Genomic DNA, 26,975 nt, shown 5'->3' with positions numbered 1-26,975 from the left:
ATTAATCTTTTTAACCAAACATGCTAAGCTTGTGTACGTATGGGTAATGAATCCAAGAATATCAGGTAGAGTGTTTCTGTATTTTATTTGTGTGTGTGTGTGTGTGTCACACAAAATCTTGATGACATGATAGCAAACTTGGTAATGTAACAATGGAAGTTCTGGAAATCATTAAAAAAAAGTATGTTTAAAAAGAAACTCATTGTTGCTTCAGAGGTACAATAGAATACAGGCACTGGAGATCAATAGTTGCAAGTATTTTTTCATAATATCATAATACATTCAAATAAAAATGTCAAATATCCAAAAGGAAAACATTGGTATTAGTAAATAATTAACACTGCAAGCCGCTCAATGCATTTACATTTAAAACAATATTTTTTTTAAAGATGTGAATACTGAGCTCTTTATACTAGTAACCACCAGATGGCGCACATACACTACTTATTCACGCAGATATATCCAATCAGACAGAAGACAGTTTCAGTACTCTTACTTCCTTTCCTTAATTATTACTGATAGGCCACACCTCTTTCGCCTGTCATGTTCATTCATATCAGCCGTCAGGAAGGAAAGAGGACCATAAGACTTCAGATACAACCATGGGTAGAAGTGCACAATTTGCCCTGCATGAGCCTTTCGTGATGAATCAATATTGTTTTATTGCTTTGCATGTATGATTTCTGAAGAAAAAATATTGATGTTCATTGAATTCCTACATTTGAATGACTAAACTCAACAGGAATAAAAGGACATGAGAACACTAAAAAAAGATAAGCTTACACCCAGGCATTGCAGACAGTGCCCAAACATGCCTGAAATTCAGCATGGTGGTATGTCCATTTTCAAAACAACTATGGTAGAGGATATGGAGATGGAAAAACATGCCATAAGTGTCCATTTTCAATGTATGTAGGAAGAATAGGATGGCCTATAGAAATTCTGAGCCTGAGGTCATGTTAGAAGAGGGACAAACAGCATTATTCTATGCTGGAAGCAAGGCAAGGTTTTTTATGTTTTGAAACTGTGTTCCTTTGTTTCCCAGAATCCATATAAGGGCCTGTGGGGGTGGTGGCTGACTTCTACAGAGGTAACACACATGGCACAGCCTGCCCGCCGACCCTATTCTCAGTCACAACCCCACAAAATTCTGGTATCTTTCCCTAAATTCCCTGGTTTTCCAGAAATCCTGATTGAAGGATATCAGATTTCCTGCTTATTTGCTCCCAATTCCAGGAATATTTTAACTGGGAAACCCAACATTTTTGGGAAAGCTAGAACAGTTTTGCAAGGTGTTACTAAGGAGGAAAACAGTACTATTTTGATAAGTTAAAGCTATAGTTTGTGACCATTTCTTATATTTAGGATAAGCTGCACAAAGCTCTCCTAAATCCTCAATAACTGAAAGCAGATTCTAAACATACTATGTGAAGGCACCAATAAATACCATGAGCAGAAAAAAAAAGCTTAACAACTAGTCTTAATTCAAAGTTAAAACAGTATTTCATGGTAATGTTGGTATCGTGTTAAAAGCAAAACACAGCCATCAACTGTATTCTTTGCTACTTTATTTTTTTTTGGCAAATACACTAAAAATGTTTACAAAAGCATTGTATAAACATTTGTGCAGTGTAAATTATCAAAACTAATGTATATTACATTTGAAATAGTTCTTCACCCCAACATGACGATTGTCATTTTCAGCAGCAAAAAACTTAAACTCAGAAGTAACATTAAAATGTCTGTTAGATGGTGACTGAGACCTTTAGAAATGTACACAAAATGAAATGTGAAAAATATATACAGTTGCCACACTGCGTAACTAAATTGGTTACTTGAAAGCAATTTAAGGAAATAAAAGGATGGTATTACCGTTGTTTTTCCATGAAGGAGGGCTTCATTCATCTATGGGTTAGATTGCTTGTACACGACCCTTGTATCCATCCAGGCACTAAGGCAATCTGCTTGTACACGACCCTTGTACCCATCCAGGCACTCTGGCAATCTACCTCCACATGCATACACATTATCAGCCTTCCAATTAAAAATCACTCCAGTTTGACAAAACAGTACATTGGCTGTACAAAAATGTCTACATAAGCTTATCATCCAACACACACACGACCAACTAGGAATTCTCTAAGAACATTTGTGAGACAGAAAAATTCAATGTTCAACTGAAATGTGCTTGATGACCAAGTTGAATATTACTAAACAGAAGAAAAAAATTAAAGGAAATGAAAACGGGACCAAACAACAAAAAAAACATACAAATTCAGAAAAACAAAGACAACATTGAACATATGGATACATAAATTGTGTCAGATTAAAAAAACATTTAATAAAATGTATTTTTACATAACATTATATTGTTGTGTCAATACATAAAACGTATTTTTTTTCTCCCGCACATTAGAGCAGCATTTGTGCATAACAAGCAATACAGATCGCCCCAGTCTCTTGATATTAACAATAGTTATGGAATTCTTGTCTTGTTGGGAAAAGACAACTCAAAACACTGTTGTAAATACACTGCAATTGGATCCTGGCACTGTTTTAGATGGCTTGCATCTGAAATGGCACCCTATTCCCTAAACCGTGCACTGCGTTTGACCAGAGCCCTTTGGGCCCTGGCCTAAAATAGTGCACTGTATAAAAGGTATATGGTGCAATTACTATTAGGTAGGCGGTGGCACAACCGTTATCTCGGAGGAGAGTAGACACAAGCTAGAACAGATCCATGTAGGTTATCTTTGGTCACGCACAGAGGAGCGAATGGACATGAATGATTGGGTACAAAGGTGAATGGGACTAGTCAGTCAGATAGTGTCTCAGGTAGGTGTGTGTGTGTGTGTGTGCGTGCATGCGCACTGTTAAGCATACAACACACATGGCTCTGGTTCAAGGTCTTATATGTTAAAGTTTTAAAAAAGGATAGTATGATATACTGTGATGGTTATACAAGTACAGCCATGCGTGCACAATGCAATAATTGCCTGATAAGTACAGTAGGTTTCAAACTGAAAAGGCCTATTGTGAATTGGTTCTTGATATATAATCATGATATATTAAAAAAATCAGGACCAGTTTATCATAGTACAGCCCAAAGCCATGTCGGACAGACGTCCTTACTGGCACAACCAAACAAACTAATACTTGAACAACTCTCCTTCATTTGTTTACTAGAGTATCCATCTAGACCTCCAGAAATAGTTTCCAGTTTTAACAACCCAAGCCATCATCACCCACAGAAACAAAATTCTCAATATGGACAATTCTTCAGCCACTGTCTGCCACAATGACAAGTGAGGTCAAGTCCTCATCAGTTAACATAAGTGGGGTTAAAAACCATTATACTTGATGTTACAATTTTGCTATCTATAGTTGTCTGCTAATTCCAGTAAATGACAGCAAGTTTTGGGCATTGTATCCTATGCTCAAATATTCTTAAACATTTAAGGAGTTCACAGACCAGACTTAACAATTCAGAAGAGTTGATCTCAGTTTGTTGGAACAACCCTAAACAGAATATGAGCATGGATGGTTTCTCCACAGAAAAATACAAGCCCATAGGTTATGGTAATTCATTGCAGCAATAATAGATAAAGAATAAAAAATATTCTATCTACCTAAAAGCAAGTAACAAAGGCAAAGTGTCCATCTAGAATTACACCTCAGGAACCAATGAAAAACAACCCTGGGTCAAACCGCTGAAATACACCGAAGGACCATTGCATTTGACATAAGCCCAAAAAACACAGGGCAAGTTCTTTTTTTGGAAAGTGCAGGAATCACATTTTGAAGTTGACAGTATTATGGACTTAGTACTTTTTTTTCCAGAAGCGACTGCCAAAAGCCTTGACACGACACAGAGACTAGTGACCGACGACAGCAACAAAAAACACCACATCAAAACATACAGTAAGACAAATAGTGATTCAAGTGTCATGTTTGTCTGAATACCTGAAGCGCCTTGGCTAGCCAGTTGACTCTGTTCGACATAACATGCACAGCAGAAGCAGTGTGCAGGGCCTGACCGTTTATTCTAGAACTTAGTTGTTTTCTTTACAGGGCACCCATCGGTCTTCAAATCAAATCGTATACAAGCCCATTTACAACAGGTGTTGTATTACAGTGAAACGCCTACTTACGAGCCCTTTCCCAACAATGCAGTGTTAAAACACAAAACTGTAAATATAAGTACTATAATATGCTTCTAGCAGGGTACAGTCTATGTGAAGACCTGTTACCTTATGAGGACTGTATTAGCAATCCAAATTGTGCTTATTCTAAGTATCAGTGCAGACCCACAACGTGGGTCGACACTTAAAATTAAAAAGTGTTTTAGGCACACCTTTGACTACTTGCTGGATTAGGTCAGAGGTAGCCTAACATTTCCCCATTACGCATGTACAACTAAGATATCCAGCTTTTTACCATATCCACATGAAGAATCAACACACTGAACAATTGTAAGGCAGAAAGTAGGTTCAAGTCTCCCTTGTAATGCAGGTTTTTCTTCCATTTTGAATATTAGATGAAGGTTTATGGTATATCTACTTCGGCTATAGGTACAATCCCCTAACACCACATAATGGGAAAAGCAGCTATCTACTAATGTCTTATCTTCTGAGGACTTTGACATGTCTTCAAAAAGGCTTCCAAAAATGTCAATGTAAAAAAAAGAATTTAAAAAAAAAAGCTAAATCTCTCGGTTGTCATACTACACAGTGCCTGCATCAAGAAAAAGTTACGTATAGTCCAATCAAAACTGGACAATACAGTGTAAGACATGCACACACAGTCACAAATTCTATTTGATGACAACTTGGGTATGTGACCTGACTGATTGCTCAACATAATATGAATAGTTTGGCTCAGTTCATTTCTTTTTTTTTCTTCTTTCCCTTCTATAGTTTTTTTTTCTACAAAACGGATATGGTAAGGAAGTACACAGTTTTGTTAGCAAACCCACATTCTGAGTCACTGAAAACTCAGTTACAGGGAGGGAGGGAGGGAATAGTACTGGTCATACTATTTAAGGAGCAAAGGTTTTAATCTGTTGGCTTGTTTTGGAGGTAACCTCAGAAACACCGTTACAAAGAAATGTTAGAGGACCTTCTGATCTTCATTGTTCAGGTAAATACTACGGTCAGTCAGTGCTCTTTGCGCCCTGTTGGAAGGCTGATAGTGGTGCCTCAGTGGTTGTTAATCATTGAGAATACGGACTAATATTCTACTTCAAAGTGCAGAAAATACTCACAAAACCTATTGTCCTGGCTGAGATAACTAGTGTTGTGTCATGAAATCAGCGGTGAGCTCGACAGAAAAAAGACAAGTGACATTAGTAGTAGACCGGAGATGTTGTTTTGCACTATGGCAGGAAGAAAGGCCATGCTCAGCAGGAGAGTAGGACAGTCCCCAAAAGTGAAATCCCATGTCCGCACTGCAAAACCCTGCCTTGGTTATAATATCGCGCCCAGGCTGCTCCACCTGCCCCTCCACACACTGCAGCCTCCATCAACACTTCTGAGCCTCCACAGGAGACATGGCGATGTAGGAGCCGTTCCTCATTGGCTGGTTGGTGTGGTTGTTTTCTGATGGTTCAACCTCTGGTTTGTCGCTGACTTGAGTGTAGGCAGTGTCGTCTTTTGCCGTCTGAAGAGGGAAAAACATTTTGTAAAGGTCATAATAATCCCACCATGAAAACAACCAGTTATATACTTATAACTAAATTGGAAATATTTTACACATGAAAATGAAATGTTTAATGCAATGTTATAGAATAAACTATTTGTGGATATATCATGAATTAATGTCACTGTACAAACCAACAAACCCAAAATATTTTTCAACTTAAAAGAACAAATATAATATGAAGCAGGAATGAGATAGATATACACTGAACAAAAACATAAATGCAACATGTAAAGTGTTGGTCCCATGTTTCATGAGCTGAAATAAAAGATCCCAGAAATGTTCCATATGCACAAAAAGCTTTTTTCTCTCAAATGTTGTGCTCAAATTTGTTTACGTCGCTGTTAATTAGCATTTCTCCTTCGCCAAGATAATCCATCCACCTGACAGGTGTGGCATATCAAGAAGCTGATTAAACAGCATCATTACACAGGTGCAGCTTGTGCTGGGGACAATAAAAGGCAGCTCTAACATGTGCAGTTTTGTCACACAACACAATGCCACAGGTGTCTGAAGTTGAGGGAGTGTGCAATTGGCATGCTGACTGCAGGAATGTCCACCAGGCTGTTGCCAGAATTGAATGTACATTTTTCTATCATAAACCGCCTCCAATGTCATTTTAGAGAATTTGGCAGTATGTCCAACCAGCCTCACAACCATAGACCATGGGTATGTTGTTGTGTGGGTGAGCGGTTTAATGATGTCAACGTTGTGAACAGAGTGGCCCATAGTGGTGTTATGGTACGAACACAACTGCATTTAATCAATGGCAATTTGAATGCACAGCGATACCATGACGAGATCCTGAGGCTCATTGTCATGCCATTCATCCACCACCATCACATGTTTCAGCATGATAATGCACGGCCCCATGTTTCAAGGATCTGTAGACAATTCCTGGAAACTGAAACCATCACAGTCCTTCCATGGCCAACATACATGTCAACTTGGCACAGCCATTGAAGAGGAGTGGGACAATATTCCACAGGCCACAATTAACAGCCTGAGCAACTCTATGCGAAGGAGATGTGTCGCGCTGCATGAAACAAAATGGTGGTCATACCAGACAATGACTGGTTTTCTGATCCACACCCCTAACTTTTTAATTTTTTAAGTACTCTGATCAACAGATGCATCTGTAGACCGTCATGTGAAATCCATATTAGGGCATTATGTAATAATTTAAATTGACTGATTTCCTTATATGATCTGTAACAACTTGAAATTGTTGCAATTACTTAACAAAATTATAAATGCTAAATATAAACCATTTCTGTTATCTTTTATTTCAGCTCATGAAAAATGGGACCAACACTTTACATTGTGTTGCGTTAATATTTTTGTTCAGTATATACACACACAAAGCATGTGGACACCCCCTCAAATTTGTGGATTGAGCTAAATCAGCCACACCCGTTGCTGACAGGTGTATAAAAATTGAGCACACAGCCATGCAAACCTCCATAGGCAAACATTAGCAGTAGAATGGGCTAACTGAAGAGCTCAGTGACTTTCAACGTGGCACCGTCATAGGATGCCACCTTTCCAACAAGTCAGTTCGTCAAATTTCTGCCCTGCTAGAGCTGCCCCGGTCAACTGTAAGTGCGGTTATTGTGAAGTGGAAACATAGCGCACAAAAATGGTCTGTCCTCGATTGCAACACTCACTACACAGTTCCTAACTGCCTTCGGAAGCAACGTCAGCACAAGAACTGTTAGTCGGGAGCTTCAAATTAGTTTCCATGGCCGAGCAGCCTCACACAAGCCTACGATCACCATGAGCAATGCCAAGTGCTGGCTGGCGTGGTGTAAAGCTCGCCGCTATTGGACTCTGGAGCAGAGGAAACACGTTCTCTGGAGTGATGAATCACGCTTCACCACCTGGCAGTCCAACGGACAAATCTGGGTTCGGCAGATGCCAGGAGAACACTAGCTTCACGTGCTTCTACACCTGCATTGCTTGCTGTTTGGGGTTTTAGGCTGGGTTTCTGTACAGCACTTTGAGATATCAGCTGATGTACGAAGGGCTATATAAATACATTTGATTTGATTTAGCTGCCCCAATGCATAGTGCCAACTGTAAAGTTTGATGGAGGAGGAATAATGGTCTGGGACTGTTTCAGGGTTCGGGCCCCTTAGTTCCAGTGAAGGGAAATCTTAATGCTACAATGACATTCTAGACGATTCTGTGCTTCCAACTTTGTGGTAACAGTTTGGGGAAGGCCCTTTCCTGTTTCAGCATGACAACGCCCCCGTGCACAAAGCGATGTCCATTCAGAAATGGTTTGTCGAGATCGGTGTGGAATAACTTGACTGGCCTGCAGAGCCCTGACCTCAACCCCATGGAACACTTTTGGGATGAATTTTAATGCCGAATGTGAGCCAGGCCTAATCACCCAACATCAGTGCTCGACCTCACTAATGCTCGTGGCTGAATGGAAGTCCCCGCAGCAATGTTCCAACAGTGAAAAGGCTTCCCAGAAGAATGGAGGCTGTTTTATGGCAGCAAAGGGGGGGGGACCAACTCCATATAAATGACCATGATTTTGTAATGAGATGTTCGACGAACAGGTGTCCACATACTTGTGTGTAAAAATAATCCCTGAAGATAATTTTAAGTAATAAGCACCAAGCAAGAATTGCTAACAATTCAAAGAAAATAGCAAACGAAGCAAAATTAAGACTTACAGTAAAAGAATGAAAAGCTTCAGTAAAATCAATACGTTTTACTTCATTCTAAAACAGAAAGGAAAAAAAGGGAAGGGGGTTACAGAAATGTTTTATAATAATACGTTATAACTATACAGTTCTTTACAATAGCTTTATTTGATAAAACAAGATTTATCTGAATACTTTAAAATACCAATTCTGTCTGTGATGTGAACTCCTACTTTGTTCCTCAGCATGAACATGCCGGCAGGCCGATATCTGTTTTGTTGAACCACGTGGGGAAGATACTAAGATAACTCTTATCCGAGTCGTGACTGATGGGTGGGGAATGGGGTCATGCACAAGGGGTCAGAACGACTAACCAAGACAAACACAGATAAGTGTTGAAAGTACACTGGCTAACCTACAGGATTACTAGAGTTCAGTGCCTGTACGTCACTGTAGACTGTTGTCATTGTGACTTGTCTGCCAATGAGGAACTGCTCAATTCAGATGTATACTTCCTGTTCTGACCTCAGTGGTTTCAATTGTTAGAAAGGCCAGCCGGAATAACATTTGATACAGACATTACAGGAGGTAGGACATGCTGACCATGTGAGTTTTATCATGTAAGTAGTTGGAGGTTACCCCCAGTCACCAGACCAGTGATGTTAATATAGAAGTATAAATGGTCTATAAACAGATAAACATTGAACAAAGCTAACATTAAACCTTTGTTGTGACATTGCACCACTATAGACTAATAACCACTTATGGAATCCTTCACCACAACTGACATTGTGAGTGAAGTGCCCAATTGTAAATTAAAAATGTACAATTGACACTATATCTCAGAAGAAGCTAATGAATATTCTTGTTTGGGGTGTCCTGGGAGTAAGTGCAGGGGTAGAGGGGAGGTCTTACCTTCTTCTGGCGAGACCTGCAGACCAGGAGGACGAAGACTACGAGCAGGATGGCGCCCATGCCCACGATGAGCAGAGGGAAGTTGGACACCAGGGTCACGATGAGCAGCAGGGTCCTCATCTGGGTAGCAGAGTCATCGTCGATAGTGGCCGTCTGGGGGAGGTCACTACGGTTATCAACCAGTCTTTACTATTTAATTAACTGGTGTGAGATGCTGCAAACCAGTTATTAACTAGTCTTAATAATAGACCAGTAATAAAGGATTTTCTCTGGCAAAATTTTGAAACTTCATTTGACATTCCTAGGCTGCACGTGAGGCAGACTGAATTTCACAAAATAATGGAGAGAGAGAGAGAGGGAGGGAGGAGATATGTCTTACCTCATTGACAAACATGATAGGGAAAATTGTAACGTTTAGATGTTTGGTTTTGCTGAGGAAGAGAAAATGTAATGAGGACAAGGTTCAACAATGGGTCTTCTCATCCTTCATACGAATCGAGTGGGAAAAGAGCAGGCTTCAAAGTGTGTAAAACTGTTCTGGTCTTTACTTACGGAAAGCCTGGAACTCTGTTCAAAATTATATTGAGCTGGGCTCTCTTGCAGGCACGGATGGGAACCCCAGTGGTCTAGAAATACAAAATAAAATATGATTTAAAATGCAGTTACATCTTGTCCTTTCCGATATGGAGACAGCTTATTTTAATAATCCACTGGTACTACATAAAACACACAAATGCAAAAAATGTCACATGGCTATTAAATACGGTCTATTTATAATCAGATTGAGACTATGTAAACAGTATACACTCAGTTGCCAGTTTATTAGGTACACCAACCCGTTCATGAAAATGGTTCGCTCCTACACAGTGAGTCACATGGCCGTGGTTTGCTATATAAAGCAGGCAAACAAGCATTCAGTTACTGTTTCGATTGAACGTTAGAATGGGCAAAACGAGTAACCTAGGTGACTGAGCGTGGTATGGTCGTCGGTGCCAGGTGCGCCAGTTCCAGTATCTCAGAAACGGACGGCCTTTTGGGATTTTCACACATGACAGTGTCTTGGGTTTACCGAGAATGGTGCAACAAGCAAAACACATCCAGTCAGCAGCAGTCCTGTGGGCAAAAACAGCTTGTTGATGAGCGAGGTCGAAGGAGAATGGCAAGAATCGTGTAAGCTAACAGGCGAGGCGGGCCAAACAGGAACACAAATCCCAGTTCCTGTTGTGTCATGTTGATGGCAGAGTCAGGATTTGGCGTAAGCAGCGTGAGCCCATGGCCCCATCCTGCCTAGTGTCAACGGTACAGACTGGTGGAGTTGGTGTGGTGAGTGTTCTCCTGGCACATGTTCGGTCCCTTGATACCAATTGAGCAAAGTTTGAACGCCACAGTGCATCTGAACATTGTTGCTGACCAGGTGCATCCCTTCGTGGCTAAAGAGGGGTCCGACCCGATACTAGATGCGTGTACCTAATAAACTGGCCACCGAGTTTAGGGCCCATAACAAATCCCACATATTGGCCTTATGACATACATGTTAGATAAAATGTTTGTTCATACTGGATTAAGGTCAAGGTAAGTCTCATGCTCCTCCTTGTTGGGGCTCAGTCCTTCAACAGCATTAATGTACATGGCATCGGCCTGATAGAAGTGAGGGAATGACACCACGATAGGGGCACCTATGGACAAGAAGAAGGAGATGGGGGTAAAACATGATTTAAAGGCCCAGTGCAGTCAAAAATGGTCTGTGTTTTATATACATCTCCACTCTGAGGTTGGAATAATACTATGAAATTGTGAAAATTATGATAATGCCCTTTAGTGTAAGAGCTGTCTGAAAAGAGCACCTGAAATTTCATCCTGTTTTTGTTGGATGGAATTTTGGCCTGCCTGGTGACATCACCAGGTGCTAAATTTGTTAACAGACCAATAAGAGAGTTCCAAACCTCTACCAATAACAGCACCTTTTTCTTCTTCTCCCCACTCAGACCACTACCAGACGGTCCTAGCAAAATTCTTGCTTGAGAAATTGCTCTTTGCCAAGAGGCTATTTGTTTCTTTTTTTTACCATTTTAATTGAAAACAAATCACAGTTATGTACTTAATTGTTACCCAGAAATTATTTGACATTGAGAAACGGCTGTATTGGACCTTAAAGAGACAAAAATAAAACACGAGCAACCAATATGAACAACTAACCTATATCCTTATCCTGGACTGCCATCAGGGAGGATTAAGCAAAACAAAGTCAAATGTTTGAAAATTGGGGGTCTTAAAAGGAAATATCATGTACAGATGTGAGATATTGCTAATGTGTGCTATCTGGTATTATAACCCAAGCAGAGACAGCGGAACAGATAGCAAAAATATGTGTAGAGTTCTTCCTTGCCATTGGAAAGACAGCCCATGCCGGACAGGTTCTGATAAGCCATTGGAAAGACAGCCCATACCGGACAGGTTCTGATAAGCCATTGGAAAGACAGCCCATACCGGACAGGTTCTGATAAGCCATTGGAAAGACAGCCCATACCGGACAGGTTCTGATAAGCCATTGGAAAGACAGCCCATACCGGACAGGTTCTGATAAGCCATTGGAAAGACCGCCCATACCGGACAGGTTCTGATAAGCCATTGGAAAGACCGCCCATACCGGACAGGTTCTGATAAGCCATTGGAAAGACCGCCCATACCGGACAGGTTCTGATAAGCCATTGGAAAGACCGCCCATACCGGACAGGTTCTGATAAGCCATTGGAAAGACAGCCCATACCGGACAGGTTCTGATAAGCCATTGGAAAGACAGCCCATACCGGACAGGTTCTGATAAGCCATTGGAAAGACAGCCCATACCGGACAGGTTCTGATAAGCCATTGGAAAGACAGCCCATACCAGACAGGTTCTGATAAGCCATTGGAAAGACAGCCCATACCGGACAGGTTCTGATAAGCCATTGGAAAGACAGCCCATACCGGACAGGTTCTGATAAGCCATTGGAAAGACAGCCCATACCAGACAGGTTCTGATAAGCAGACAGTGAAATCATGGCTGTTTTTCATAACCCAAGAGAAAAACCATTCCTTTGAGGTCATAATTACCATTCTGAAGTTCCACAAGGTACTACCTCAGAGACACAATAGAATGTGTTCCATTTCATTATGTGGCGCAACTTGAGTGAGTTAACAACCCTCACTAAGGAATATGGAAACGACTTAAAACTGCAATATCTGACAAACGGAATTCAAACTGACGAAAGGAATTAACAAGGGCCGTAGTTCACTTCTAGGCCCGGAGATGACTCCGTCATAACAGCATCCAGACTGTTGAACTTTCTCTGCTGCACCACACCGTGAATGCGGATGTTTAACACGCATACAGTACAGGACTTAAAAAGGCATCTACCCACGAGAATTAAGGGTTACAGCCGGGCATTTATATGCCATGTGTTTGTACATGGATTGTTTTAGGAGAGGAAATCATTTAGAGATTAGCCGTATCCTAACCCTGAAGTCCACAGCTATGCAGGCAATTCAAGTGTTTTATAGCCCTCATCCAGAGTTAATCATTCACCATCTACACCATTGTAAAATCTGGATAGTCAAACATGGGAAATTTCGGATATTTACTGCAGCTGGAAGCGCAGCTAGAACTGGATTGACTGGGGTATTCTTTTCAGTCCAAAACAATAGGTTATGTTGTTAGTCAACTCAAACAGTGGGTAAGTGGGGGCGCATGCTTTGTTATGCAAACCAGGGTTGCAACAGGGTGACGAACCGTCTCGTACCTTCTCGGCAAACACTGACTTTAAGCACCCCGGTGCCAAGGCAGTCCCCAGCTGGCACACAGAAGCCGGCGTTGGTAGGGTTCTCCTTAGGACTCTGCAGGACATCACGTGGAGGGGCGAAGCGGTAGGCTGGGATGCCCTTCACTTCCACATCCTCAACATAAGCCAGGTGGATAGACCTAGAACACAGGGAGAAGTGGGAATAAGGATATGGACACAAGACGTGTAGTAGGACTTTCTCATTATGTCAAAATTATGGCAGGATTTTGAAACTCTTCATTCAATGCTACATGTCATTTCCATAGAAGAGTGTGAGGTCTCTGTGCTGAGCATTGGCTAACTATGAGAAGATAAAGTGAAACTGTTTTGACTGAGTCAAAGCTTCCTTTTCATATCATGTCCTGTTTTCCCAGTTTCTCCTCACGCATCGTGGTGTTGGTTGGGCCATGCTCAGCTCACACTTGTCACGCCCTGACCATGGGAAACGTCTTCTACAGTGGTTTATCAGTTTGATAGGGATACAAGTCCGTCGTTTCCAAGAATTCCTGGTTGTCACCTAAACCACCGCCCCTCTTTGTACTTGCTACTTTGACTGTAAACAAAAATCATAGACTACCGATAATACAAGATTTGGAGATATGACTGTGACGTACCTGCAGAGGTCAGCAGCGAAGATGTACAGCAGCTCTTTCCTGGACAACAGAGGGTGGAACACACTGCCATCCGTGCCGTTTATCATGTTGCTCTGGTTAGAGGACCACCACGACATTTCACTGTTGATAGGGGAAAGGTAGGGGAAATGTTAGACATCAAGAGGACGCATTTGTCTACATAAGGTTATTCTAACATAACGGAACCAAATATTGATTCCATTTAAACTGCCTGGAAGCCATTAAACATAACATTTTGCAATCTGCTCTGTCATGACAGGGAGCAACTGGGAATAACCTTGGACTTTGAATACTTGAATTGGACAGATACCAAGTCATCCCTGTTCAATGAGCAAACCCAATGGCCGGGGCAAGGACCAAAAAAGCTCAATTATGACATGAGAAACTTTGTTATCCATTAATCACAGCAGAAAAACAGAGGGAAAGGGTCCCTACGTCAGCCCGTTCCATGTGTCTATTCTGCCATATTCCATATAGTCCCGTTCGCCAGTCAGGAACACAAACTCTCCTTCGTCAGTTCCATTTTTCTGGGAGGATAGAGAGAGCAACAATAGTTCAGAGAGACTGTCGTATCAAAACAAATCCAACATCCAACAAACAGGGGGACAGCGGACAGGTACAGAATTAGAAACAGACAAACAAGCAGCGTTAAATTTAGAACATCTTCCTTTATTGCTGTTAAGTGAATTGGGAAGTAATTTCTGTGTTTAAAGTGGCTGGTTGTCGTTGTTGGAAATGTTCTGACGAGGAATATTGTGCTCTAGAGGCTCAAATAAAAATGCCACTATTACTGTAGCCTGCCCCCCCAGTTCTGTTTTCTCTTTCTCATAATACAGTTTTCTAGGGAGTAGGTTTAGACAATATACCGTTTATACTGGGGTATTTCTAAATACGGAGGGTATGCTTTTCAATACCATTTTAAAAAACGGGGGGGGGGGGGCTACGCCACTGCTTATAACTAGAATTATAACTATAAGAAATCTAAGATTTCTAAGTATGGAATGATTCACACCCTCATGCCAAATAAAATATATTCAGCTCAGGGCTCCAGTTTTGCATTTGGTTTGCTAACTTGCTAGCTAAGTGGCTAGATGTCAAGATCAAGCTTCTTGGTTACAGCAGAGGCATTCTATCCCCTCCTGGATCAAGATCCCCATTGCCTAAATTGTTTTGTGTGCACTTCCAGTAATACCCCGGTATGGTACAGAAACGATATGACAGTATGAAAATATGGATAGCGCTCAACCCTAATGGGCAACATTAAGAGTCCGTAAGAGTGCCAAACTAAAAATAAGAAGTCCCTTCCAGATAAACGCTTTGACAGTTGAGATTTGAAAGTTTAGGTACAGGTAAAATTCTACCCGTCTACTTCTTTCTGGGCTTTTCCAAATAATGCACTGAACTTGTTTATTAAATCGGACTGTTTGCTTTTTATTGCGTGAGGCAGAATAGCAGACACAAGTCTCCAAAGCCCCAGAAAAAGAGGAACTAAGCAAGCTTCCTCAGCATAGTCATTTTCACTCTCATCATGTGATGACCCCACAATACCTCATCCCCGTCTCTCAATCTCTACCAACAGCCGTCAGGTCCGATGACTACAGGATTTATCGAGCAATGTCAACACTTCTATTAAAATCACAATTTCAAGACCGGCCATTAGCTAAGGCTATACCTTTAGTGAATGACTGGATTAACAAGGACCATCTCTGAACTGTAATCTGAGTGAGCATATGGTTTATTACAGTATTTCAAGGTTTTTACTGAATACAAAACAGTGCTTTACCTTCCACATCAGTCCAAACATCTCGTCCACCTCTGGCTTCATGGCGTGGATTTTGGAGAGCAGGGGGTCCTTGAAGCCCCATAGCACCTCGTGAACGGTGCGGGTCATGAAGATTTCCACACCGATGGAGTTCATCCACATGGAGACGAAGGTGCGCAGCAGGAAAGAGTAGGAGTTCAGCTCGTTCATCACCGCCTGTCCAGGGAGAGGAGAGGAGAGGAGAGGAGAGAGAGAGAGGGTTAGAGATCATAGGCACTATGCAACACAACCATCAGCAACATTTGTAAGTCCATAGCTTTTGTTGCCATCTGGTCTGGTCCTTGTCATTGTAAATTGGATGAAGTCCACAAAAGTGTCTGTGATAAAGTAACAAGCTTATAGGAACAAGTCACCATGATGTCATAATATGGCATTTAGCATAATGCTTGGAAAGTCTACTGGAATGATGCAGTAAAGCAGGGTTATCAAAATGTCATGGAGGCCCAAGTGTCTAGTTTTTATTTTTTCCTTTAAATTAAGCCCTACACATCCTGGTGAGGGGAGTTCCTTTCTAATTAGTGACCTTAATTCACCAATTAAGTACAAGGGAGGAGCGAAAACCCGCAAACACTCGGCCCTCAGTGGAATGAGTTTGATACTTCAGCAGTAAAGGAATGTCAGTACATTGTTATAGTGGCTATACTGAAACTCTCGAAAGGTTAAAGTTGACCAAAACAAAACAGCTGTAGAATGATTCACACCCTCATGTTTCTATGTGTTCTTAAAAAGGCGCTGCACCATAGTTTATAATAATGATTTTTTAATTTTACCTTTATTTAACCAGGCAAGTCAGTTAAGAACAAATTCTTATTTTCAATGACGGCCTAGGAACAGTGGGTTAACTGCCTGTTCAGGGGCAGAACGACAGATTTTGTACCTTGTCAGCTCGGGATTTGAACTTGCAACCTTTCGGTTACTAGTCCAATGCTCTAACCACTAGGCTACCCTGGTGGTGGGTGCTTACATTTGTCCTATTTCACATACGTACAAGTGTGAATTGGAAATGTGTTTTTTGCATATCCCACTCTCCCCTTGACCCCACTCTCCGAGAGGGTCTTCATGGCCAGGGATCAGCCATTATTGAATGCGTCCCCGGAGCCTTGCTCAAGGGCACACCGGCAGATTTGTTTTACCTAGTTGGCTCGGGATTCGAACCAGCGACCTTTCAGTTACTGACCCAATGCTCTTAACCACTAGTTAATCTGCAGCCCAACACACTGTATTGCGGATATACCATGTCCATGGCAGCTAAGATAAAGTGCATATGTGAAGACTACAAGTACGTAGAGGTAACAAGCAGAGACCAAGAGACACACACACTAACTCACCACAGCTGGGATGTTGACTGTCCTCAGAATGTCGACCTCTGGATTACCCCGGGACTTCTCTGGGACGAAGACAAAGCTTTTGGGGTTCAGGGCATAAACCTTGGTTCCATTTTCGAGGAAAGTTACATTTTCCCTGGGTCTGTATTCCCTGTTATGGAAAGGTGTGAGTAGAAAGGTTGTCATTCCAAACAAATATCCTCCCCCCTCCCCCATATGACTTTCCCAAGACCTGCATCGCCAGCTTCCAATGATCAAACAAACAGATCATAAAACAAATACATAGTGGACCGAATCTGAACTTGAGATATACACACGAAAAACAAATATTAGCAATAACCTTTCATTGGTATCGATATAAGAGTTCCACTGAAGTCTGAGTTACGAGTGTTGATCTCAAGCCCTTTGTGAACTGAGGCCATCTCATTTGAAAGGAGAGCAGTGAGCGTGTTGTCAACCTACCTGTAAGTGTAAGGTCCAATCTGGGTGACAGCTGCCTTGCCCCCTGCTAAGAACACTTCAGGGTTGGTCACGTTGAAGAAGTAATACTCCATGTAGACTGGAGGCGGTGGGTTCTTCCACGACTCAAATACTCGGCTCGCCTCAGTCAAGGTCAATTCCTACAACAACAACAAAAAAAAGAGAGTGAAATACAGTTAATGATGGAGGACAGACCAAAACAACAATGATATCTCCAAGCATAATTTGTTTACAGTAGTACATTCCGGAGGGATAGAAAGCTATTTAGCCTAAAAATGCAATTTAAAACCATTTCATTCATTTCTAAACTAAGGATATTTCAAGCAATTACATTTTTGATTGCGGCAGCATCATCCACCAACAATCCTTCTCAGGTTATGCCAGGAGAGAGCACACACTGCAATTAATGTAGTGTACACCCTCTGCCAGCACACCAAAACAGGGTAAGGGGGGGAAGGTCCTTCACAGCTGAATAACTGTCAGTACAAGCAGAAAACCTGAGTGAAAACTGCCCAGGGGGAGTCTCTGTCGACTTCAGCAGGATGAGAAAGATTTGCATTTTGCTCAGGACAATCTTCAAAAAGCCTAAATTACTACCCACCATAGTGGCAGCATGACAGTTTGAATAGACAATATGGACTAGCATCACTGTCCTATTAGTCATCATCTGAATACAGGAAAGTGGTTAAAGTTAGCCATCATGCCTGGACTAGAAAAGACAGTAGCTTCAACAAGGTAATTCAACTGTAATTAAAACTAACGCAGTGACATTCAACACCTTGAATGAATGAAGCGTGTTGAAACATGGTTGTCAAATCTGAAGAGCAAATTACTGTTAAGCTGTCTGTTGATCCATAAAATACTGGTAAGTACGACGCCAATAGGGCCTACCGTAAAGAGATATCGGTATTACTAACTTCAAGTGAGAAATTTCTCACTTCCCCCGTCCTTTATGTAAGGGGTTCCTGATTGCTTTCTCTGTCCTCTGAGTAAAGTGAGGTGTACTTGGGAAAGGCCTTCACCATTCACACAGCTCACTCAGCTGAAGTCTCAGAGAAGCTCAGCAAAGCTCGGTGATTGAAAGAGGATGTTTATTTTAAGGTGTGGCCCAACAGGGATGCACAAAAACTCTTGTTTCCTGTCAAGACTTTTGTGCAACCATGATATAAGATGGTAGAATGACTCATTACAATGGAGGTGCATACTCCCTATGGAGTCTTAAATGTTAGAACAGTATTTTGGCTCATACACACACATTCTGAGAAACACACACTATACAACTGGGCCAAAGGTCAGAACACCCTAGCTAGAGCATTGAACTGGGGGGCTTACTCCTCGGGGGCAAAACAGAAGCCTATTGCTTCATTTAGACTCCAGTCAGTTTTTAAGCATGATCATAACTTCGAGCGGGCATATTGCAGCAGTGTAATAGGCTAGTTTCCAGCACAAGTCTTGTAAACGGGGTTCTAATAAAAAGTTAGGAGAACAACTAAGGATGCACGATATATTGGTGAACATATCAGAATCGGCTGATACGAGCTAAAAATGCCAACATCGGTATCGGCGCGACATCTAGTTTAACGCCGATGTTAAAAACCGATGTTAAAGCAACTGTGCATTCCTATATAAAGTAGGTACATGACGTAATGACGGCGCGTAAAATGTTACACTACACGTGCAGCACAGCATTCTTAACCAAGCCCACAATGTCTGCTGTGTGGATCAAGCAGTCAAAAGTAATTTGAAAGAGTAATCATTTTTCAGCGAGACAACTTAAAAGGTGAAATCCATTAATGCCAAGATAATGGAATTCATTGCCCTTGACAATCAACCGTTCTCTGTCGTGGGCGATGTTGGCTTTCACCGACTGGTCAAGCACCGGTACACACACTACCAAGTGCTCTATTTTTCAGATGTTGCCCTACCGGAGTTACACAGTAAAAGCGTCACTGCTATTAGCTTCAAGACATACATACTATGGAACGCCATTTGGGTCTTTGCTACTGTATCTTTTTGACACCAGTCAAAGCTGTACAAAAAAGTCGGCAATCAAGCAAACACCGGCTACGAATTATGCGTTTACAATACCGCGCTGGTAATAAAGTATAATTTGTTTGACCACAACTTCTGTGGTAGCTAGCTTTAGCTTGGTACCTAGCTAGCACCAATACAACCAGCCTGAAAACAATGATCAGTAGAAACTGCAGTCATTTTCACTATTATCAATGATTTAGGAATCCTTGTGAGTAAGCATTAGCTAGGTTGCCACTTGTTGCTCGCCTATTGAAATTTAACTTAATTTAATGAAAAGAAATAGCCAGCTACTTAACCCTGTTGTCCAAAGCTAACGTTATAATCAGCCAGCTACCTTCATCTGGCTAGTGAAGCTTGACCGGACTGGGTTGTGTTGTGAAGCTAGCCACAATAAGGATTAGGCACAATAATGGAATTTGCGGTTTGCCTTTAAACTAAAAGTATGTCAATGACAGGTTTGCAAAAGAATACAAATAGTAGAATTATGTCATGCATTTATTTTGAAGGCTAACTGCAAAGTCCACTATTGCGGCTAATACTTATTGTAGCTAGCTTCACATAGATGGGTCAGACCACCATTAATCAAATAAGAATTGTCTTATAAATTAGGGTTATTTTAGATGACGACACCTAGCTATAGAGTTAGCTAGCTAATTTTTTTTTAAATGAAATATTACATTTATATAAGTATTCAGACCCTTTACTCAGTACTTTGTTGATGCCTTTGGCAGCGATTACAGACTAAAGTCCTATTATTGGGTATGACGCTACAAGCTTGGCACACCTGTATTTGAAGAGTTTCCTCCATTCTTCTCTGCAGATCCTCTCCAGCTCTGTCAGGTTGGTTGGGGAGCGTCGCTGCACAGCTATTTTCTGTTCTCTCCAGACAAGTTTGATCGGGTTCAAATCTGGGCTCTGGCTGGGCCACTCAAGGACATTCAGAGACTTGTCCCGAAGCCACTTTTGTGTTGTCTTGGCTGTGTGCTTAGGTTCGTTGTCCTGTTGGAAGGTGAACCTTCACCCCAGTCTGAGGTCCTGAGCGCTCTGGAGAAGGTTTTCGTCAAGGATCTCCTGACTAGTCTCCCCGTCCCTGCTGCTGAAAAACAGCCCCACAGCTTGATGCTGCCACCACCATGCTTCACCGTAGGGTTGGTGCCAGGTTTCTTTCAGAAGTGATGCTTGAGATTTAAACCAACAAGTTCAATCTTGGTTTCATCAGACCAGAGAATCTTGTTTCTCGTGGTCTGGGAGTCCTTTAGGTACCTTTTGGCAAACTCCAAGCGGGCTGTCATGTGCCTTTTACTGAGGAGTGGCTTCCGTTTGGCCACTCACTGTACCATAAAATGCCTGATTGGTGGAGTGGTGGAGTGCTGCAGAGCTGGTTGTCCTTCTGGAAGGTTTTCCCATCTCCACAGAGGAACTTTGGAGCTCTGTCAGAGTGACCATCAGGTTCTTGGTCACCTCGCTGACCAAGGCTCTTCTCCCCCGATTGCCCAGTTTGGCCGGGCGGTCAGCTCTAGGAAGACTTGGTGACTTCGAAGACTTTCGAACTCATGCCTTGGTTTTTCCTCTGACATGTAGTGTCAACTGTGAGACCTTATATGGATAGGTGTGTGCCTTTCCAAATCATGTCCAATCAATTAAATTTACCACAGGTGGACTCCAATCAAGTTATAGTAACATCTCAAAGATGATCCATGCAAACAGGTTGCACCCAAGCTCAATTTCAAATCTCATAGCAAAGGGTCTGAATACTTACGTAATTAATTATTTGCAAAAAAAATCTTAATCTGTTTTCGCTTAGTCATTATGGGGTATTGTGTGTAGATTGATTAGGGGGAAAAACTATAACCCATTTTAAAATAAGGCTGTATCATAACAAAATGTGTAAAAGGTCAAGGGGTCTGAATACTTCCCAAATGCACTGTATGTAGCATATTTGGTCTATATAAATTCTAGCTACTTTTTAAGCAAACGTTGTACTCTAGAAACTAATATTTAACCCTGTAGAAACATTTGTTTACTATAAAAAGCTAAAATGTTGATACAAAAACAAGTCATTGAAATTAAAGTCATTTGTGGAATATCACATTTCTACACGGTGTAAAAGAGCAACCTATTGAGATTCATTACATTCTACACTGATGTTAAGAGGGTGAAGTTTGAGTGACGACATGAGCTCGGTCATTCATTCAATGGTATTGTCATTAATCTTCTAAAGAAGCTATCCTTTTTGCTTTCCTTCTGTGCTGCCAAATGTTCAGATATACTGGTAAAGTAACCAGGTTGTTAGCTACAAAAGCTAGCTAATGAGGTAACATTACTGGACAAGGTGTAAACAAATGCCCATGAAGAACACTTGAGGTCTAGGGAAGAAAAAAAAAAATCATATTTTGGAGGGTATTGTTGCCCTTTAAATTTCAATTGCACACCTCAAGAGGCTGGTGTTTGGCTGGCAGTGTTTCTGTACTGCATGCGCAATAGCAGAGTTTGCAAAACAAATGACTACCCGATTGATACAGATCTTTATGATATAATCATTAAAAAAGGTAAGCCAACTTTGCAATTCACATTTAATTTGTTATATTTTATGAGAAAGCCTTTAGAAATGACTGTTTCAGCATTGCTGACAGGCTACACAAAGTGGCCAACAGAGGCATTCCCAAGCCATTACCTCTTCAGAAAGTTACAAGAAATACAGGCAGTCTTTAAAATCTAGGCTTTTGACTGAACAAATCTGCACTCACGTTTTTTTTTCTCTCTAGGTCACTCGGAAACAACTGCACAGTGAAGCCTATCATTACAAGAAGTTGTATCTGGGGGGTGGGGGATCTTTCACTGGTACTCCCAAAATAAAACATCTCGGAGCATATGTAACCAACATGGTCGCACTTTAGAGCCTTGAATGTGAATCAACTCTAATTGAATAATCAATGCTGTACAGCAAATTATGATTGCTATAGAGTCAAATATCACTTCGCATTAAAGAAAAAATATCCAAGTTATTTAGGAACAAGCAACAAAAAGCCTATTTGATACTTTGAAGACATTTCCTTTTATTTTACAAGATCATTTGAGTCACCTGAATGGTGTGAATTAAAAAGTAAAGCCAAAGTCAGCTAGCTATTCCAATGCTGTGTGTTGGATTGAATGCGTTTAAAGCCAAACACTGATTGCGTACAGAATATGAGAGAGTGAGGGAAACACTAACACACAATTCAGTCATCAGCAGTGTTCTACCAAGTTTCCAAATTTCGCAATCATTGAAGTTTGTTCTGTTTTCTAGATTAAACTGAGTCCCTTTCAAACAGATACAATTCAAGAGTGACAGTTTCTGTGTATACAACATTTTAACTAAAACCAAGGTTTAGATTAGAAGAATTCTTGTGTTTACCAACCTTGAAAAAGGAAGGCCACCTAAAGGCTTCCATAGACATCATGTCTACATCATTTATCTCTTAGAAATGCTTAAAGCCTTGATCTCACAAGCAAGCAGGGACAGAGGGTTGCGGTTTATCAATCTTATCATAAATCAAACTCACTATGTGCATGTAGTTGGTGGGTGGGGGTGGGTCACATGATGAGTGGTAAGGACATGAAAGCATAACAACTGTTAGGGTCACTCACAAATAAATTAAAACTTAAAGCCAAAATATATGCAGGAGTTGTGGTTAGATAACTGTTCAAGATAATATGAAATTACATTCAGTGCCATATTTCTCTCTGGTTTTCCCCATCTATGAATTACGAAAGAAACCTGTTTGAATTAAAGTAAACAGGTTTGTCACCCATGAATTTGTTGTGAAGTTTTTTTTACTCTACCCTCAAAAATATAGTTTGAGGAGCGGCAGAGGGTTTCTTCCTGGAAGAGCAGTCCTCTAGACCTAGATCAGGCCAGGGCTGAAACAACAAGTTAACAGATGACTGCTGTTTGACCAAAAAATATCCAGCCTCCAGGCCAAGGAGTCCGTCAGATTCCATACGTGAATTAAACACTCCTTTCCCATCCACGCCCTTTTACCAGAAGTCCTCTAGGTATGATACTGGGAAGTTGTTCTAAAAGTGCACCATGACATGAAACAACATCAGATCAGTTTTAGAAGTGGTACAGTTGTGGATGGACAGAACTTCTTTATTTCTCCAGTCACCGGCAATGTCCACATACGACTCGGGCACTCTATTGAACGTAAAGCGCCTGGTAGGCTGATATTTTTTCATTTTTTTGTTTGTTTCATTTCTTGATGTTATGTATTCTAGGTCTAGGATGACACTACCATATCCGAAATAAACACAGACGCGAATTTAACAACAGCAATTAAACTGTGGCAGGGAACATTGGGCTGCTTGTGTCTGTATACTCTCCCTGCCAGTTTGACATTTCTGCTGAGGTTCGCAGTTTGAGAAAAAGAAATTGAACCTGTTCAGATCTCCAGGACATTTTTGGGGGAGATTCTTTTATAGTGTGGTATTCAACCTTGTCAGCAAATACGGGGAAGAATGAAATGCAAAGTATTCCAAAAGGAAGCTTGACTCCGAGCCTTCACGAGCTCTCTCCCTTCCCCCCACCAATGCGCACGCACGCACACGCCTCCCTGCCCTCCTCTGACGGGATTCCTACCCTACTACAACCCCTGACTGATAAACCCAATAAGCCACTTGGGAAGCTCATATAAAACTTTAAATCCCAAATCAATTATATTGTGAGACACACATGTAGATAAGATGAATACACTGCAGTTGAAGGTGCAGCAGTTCTAATTAAAATCATCTGTATCGTGTATAATAAAGCTTGGCTAAGTATGATTTAAAAATGTTATTTATGGTGGGTTTATTGTACTGATGGAATAAAGCAGGTTGCTTGCTCTGAGAGCACCCATCCATGGTGATGGTCTTACCACGACGCACTGTGACATGAGCATACCCCGCATTGTAAATCTGCCAGAGATTCCATCCATAGGCTACTACAATACACTGAGTTTACATGCAGAGCTGTTCAAGAGGTTTGAATCAATGTTGCGGATTTATGAATGATAAAATGTTGCGATCCTACCACAAAAACCATCACTGGTTGGTGTTAAAAAAAAAATGCAACACATAAATTGGCGACCTTGGAATGCATGGTATGTTGCACTGACCCATGTTGGGTGGGCTAATGACTGGAGATGGGGATTGAGTGAACTCAATGCTGTAGCTAGCTAGCAAACATCACATTTAAAGCTCCAGCCTGGTCTCAGACTATACGTAACATAGTAAACCGGGACTCTGAAATGTGTATGATGTGTTACATTTACATTTACATTCAAGTCATTTAGCAGACGCTCTTATCCAGAGTATGGTTACATAAGACAGAAGGTATAACTTCAATGTCTAGCAACCCAAAGGTTGCGTGTTCATATCTTATCACAAACAACTTTCCTACTACTTACTACTTTTTAGCTACTTTGCAACTACTTGGAATGGGAGCTAACCCATCCTCTAACCCTTTAACCAAACTCCTAACCTAGTTAACGTTAACCACCTTGCCACCTAGCGAACATTAACCACAACAAACTAGAATTTGTAACATATACATTTTTGTACGAATTGTACGAATTGCAATGTGTACCATATTGTACGAATTGCAATCCGTAACATATCGTACAAATTGTAATTCATAACACATCACAAGAAATAATGATAAACTCCCATAAAGGTACGTTTACTATGTTACGTCTACTTCTGAGCCCAGGTTGAAAACTAGTAACGAGAAGGGATGGGAAATGTGACTCACCGTCTGCTGTTCAGTGCAAAGACAACAGACGTTAACAAGTTAAAGCCACCAGACAACAAAAAAACTATAAAATGCATGTTTGAAGTGGGAAAAAGTTACAACTCACCTTTTTAAGCCGATTGTAAATCATTGTTTGGAAGACTTGAGCCACGACCAATGCGATGCCCACTATCAGTAGATGGGCGCAGAGAATCCCAGTAGCGTAAATTGCACATGATCTCCGAGTCATGATGCTGGCCAGCTATCAAACCAGCTAATTTGGCAAATTTGAAATTATTTATAACACTAACGATAATACTGTCTGTAGGTTCTGATCTTTATTTTGACTTTCTTTCCTCGAAGATAGCTGCTACTTCTCACTTTGCTTCATACTCACTACAGACAACGCTTGAAACGAATATAAAATTGCTCGTTGATATGTAGCTATCTACTCGCAAACTGTCTTAGATAATAAGAAATACTTATACTTAGTGCTGTCAAAAAAACTGTTATTCTGCCCATACAGTCGGTGCCTAACGGAAATCGACTGTGTTGTTCTGAGGCAGCGGGAGAAATAGCAGCTCACAGTGCAGAGGACGGGCAGGAAGACCTCCACTCCCTCCTTACCAGATTCAAATTAACTCGAACAAGGCGTCGTTTTGGTCTCTGGTGGGCGGTGGGTGTGTTAGAATCAATGACGGTATATGATGTTAAAATGTAGCGTGCTTTCCGTGTGGCTGAGGTCAGTGTTTTACTTTAAAGCACCATAATAAGACAGCACAAACTAAAACACGTTCGATATGTTTGCCGTTGATTTTCTCTACATAGTTGGCTAATGATTTGTATTTGGATACGTTCAGCCATGCAATGATTTTAAAGTAAACTTCTGACAACCAGTTCACTTTCATATGAAACTGCAAGTAATATTATGAAGTAGTGAGGCTAACAACGTGAATGTGCTGAAGGGAGCTTGTGAATGAATTGGCGTCGCATGCTAATTCACACATCACCAGCTAACTTTATAAACTGAGTGTTGAGTGTAGCCTAGGCCTACTAAAGCCACTGCTTAGCAGGGTGGGATATACTATTGCGACACTATGAAACATTTAAATAAAAAAAACAGTGCATCTGAATTGAGGAGTTACCCAAATGAATGTATACACGATACTGCCTTCATACATGTTTAGGAGTAACCGACTGTTACTTCTCAAAATTAAATTCCGCTATATCACCTCATCGTGTCTCTTTAAATAACTACAACATAAACATGAATAATGTCTTGTTCAGAGAACCAACGATAGTTGACGTGAACCGTTAGTTCACTGAGCAGTAAATCCTATTGGCTAACAACCTCCCGGACCACCATCCTAAGACCACCCCCAGTGGGTTATGATTGGACAGACGAGGTTGAGTTGTTGCAGAATTTGATCGACTGATTTCGGGGCGGGGCTCGTTTAAAGGGGGAATGCAAAGTGAATCAGATGTGCTCAGAGAGCTGACTGGAAAGTCTCCAGACTACTCAGTCAAGCTAATGTCGAGAGGGAAAGAGAAAATGCTAAATAAGTACAGACACATATCTTGCAATAATTCCTACCTTCAGCAAATAGTTATCATCTGGTTCTCCCTTTGTGAAATGTTATACAATTTCCCCCATCTGTACTATGCTTCCCATTGATTATTGCCTCTGCACTAATGACAAAATGCAGATACATTTACACTACCGTTCAAAAGTTTGGGGTCACTTAGAAATGTCCTTGTTTTTGAAAGATAAGCACATTTTCTATCCATTAAAAGAAAAGAAAATTGATCTGAAATACAGTGTAGACATTGTTAATGTTGTAAATGA

General features: G+C 41.1%; 1 protein-coding gene across 2 annotated transcripts; it reads right to left on the bottom strand.

The window, feature by feature from the left end:
* Positions 1–66: 66 nt before the first annotated feature.
* Positions 67–25,791, bottom strand: LOC115139833 (lysosome membrane protein 2-like). Of its 2 annotated transcripts, XM_029677657.2 has the most exons (13): positions 25,257–25,788; positions 17,329–17,486; positions 16,870–17,017; positions 15,503–15,697; positions 14,155–14,246; positions 13,702–13,821; positions 13,049–13,227; positions 10,827–10,945; positions 9,822–9,895; positions 9,649–9,700; positions 9,270–9,422; positions 8,385–8,432; positions 67–5,658 (listed from the first exon to the last, which is right to left on the bottom strand). In XM_029677657.2, the coding sequence occupies exons 1-13, from the start codon at positions 25,377–25,379 to the stop codon at positions 5,521–5,523; spliced, it is 1,599 nt and encodes a 532-aa protein (XP_029533517.1). In that variant the 5' UTR covers positions 25,380–25,788; the 3' UTR covers positions 67–5,520. The 2 variants fall into 2 exon arrangements, with proteins under 2 accessions (XP_029533517.1, XP_029533518.1); XM_029677658.2 differs by lacking the exon at positions 8,385–8,432 and having other exon boundaries at positions 25,257–25,791.
* Between the last annotated feature and the right edge of the window lie 1,184 nt (positions 25,792–26,975).

The sequence above is a fragment of the Oncorhynchus nerka genome, linkage group LG13 (assembly GCF_034236695.1).
Source record: "Oncorhynchus nerka isolate Pitt River linkage group LG13, Oner_Uvic_2.0, whole genome shotgun sequence".
In the NCBI taxonomy this organism is placed as follows: Eukaryota; Metazoa; Chordata; class Actinopteri; order Salmoniformes; family Salmonidae; genus Oncorhynchus; species Oncorhynchus nerka.
This window is presented reverse-complemented; position numbering and strand designations above follow the sequence as displayed.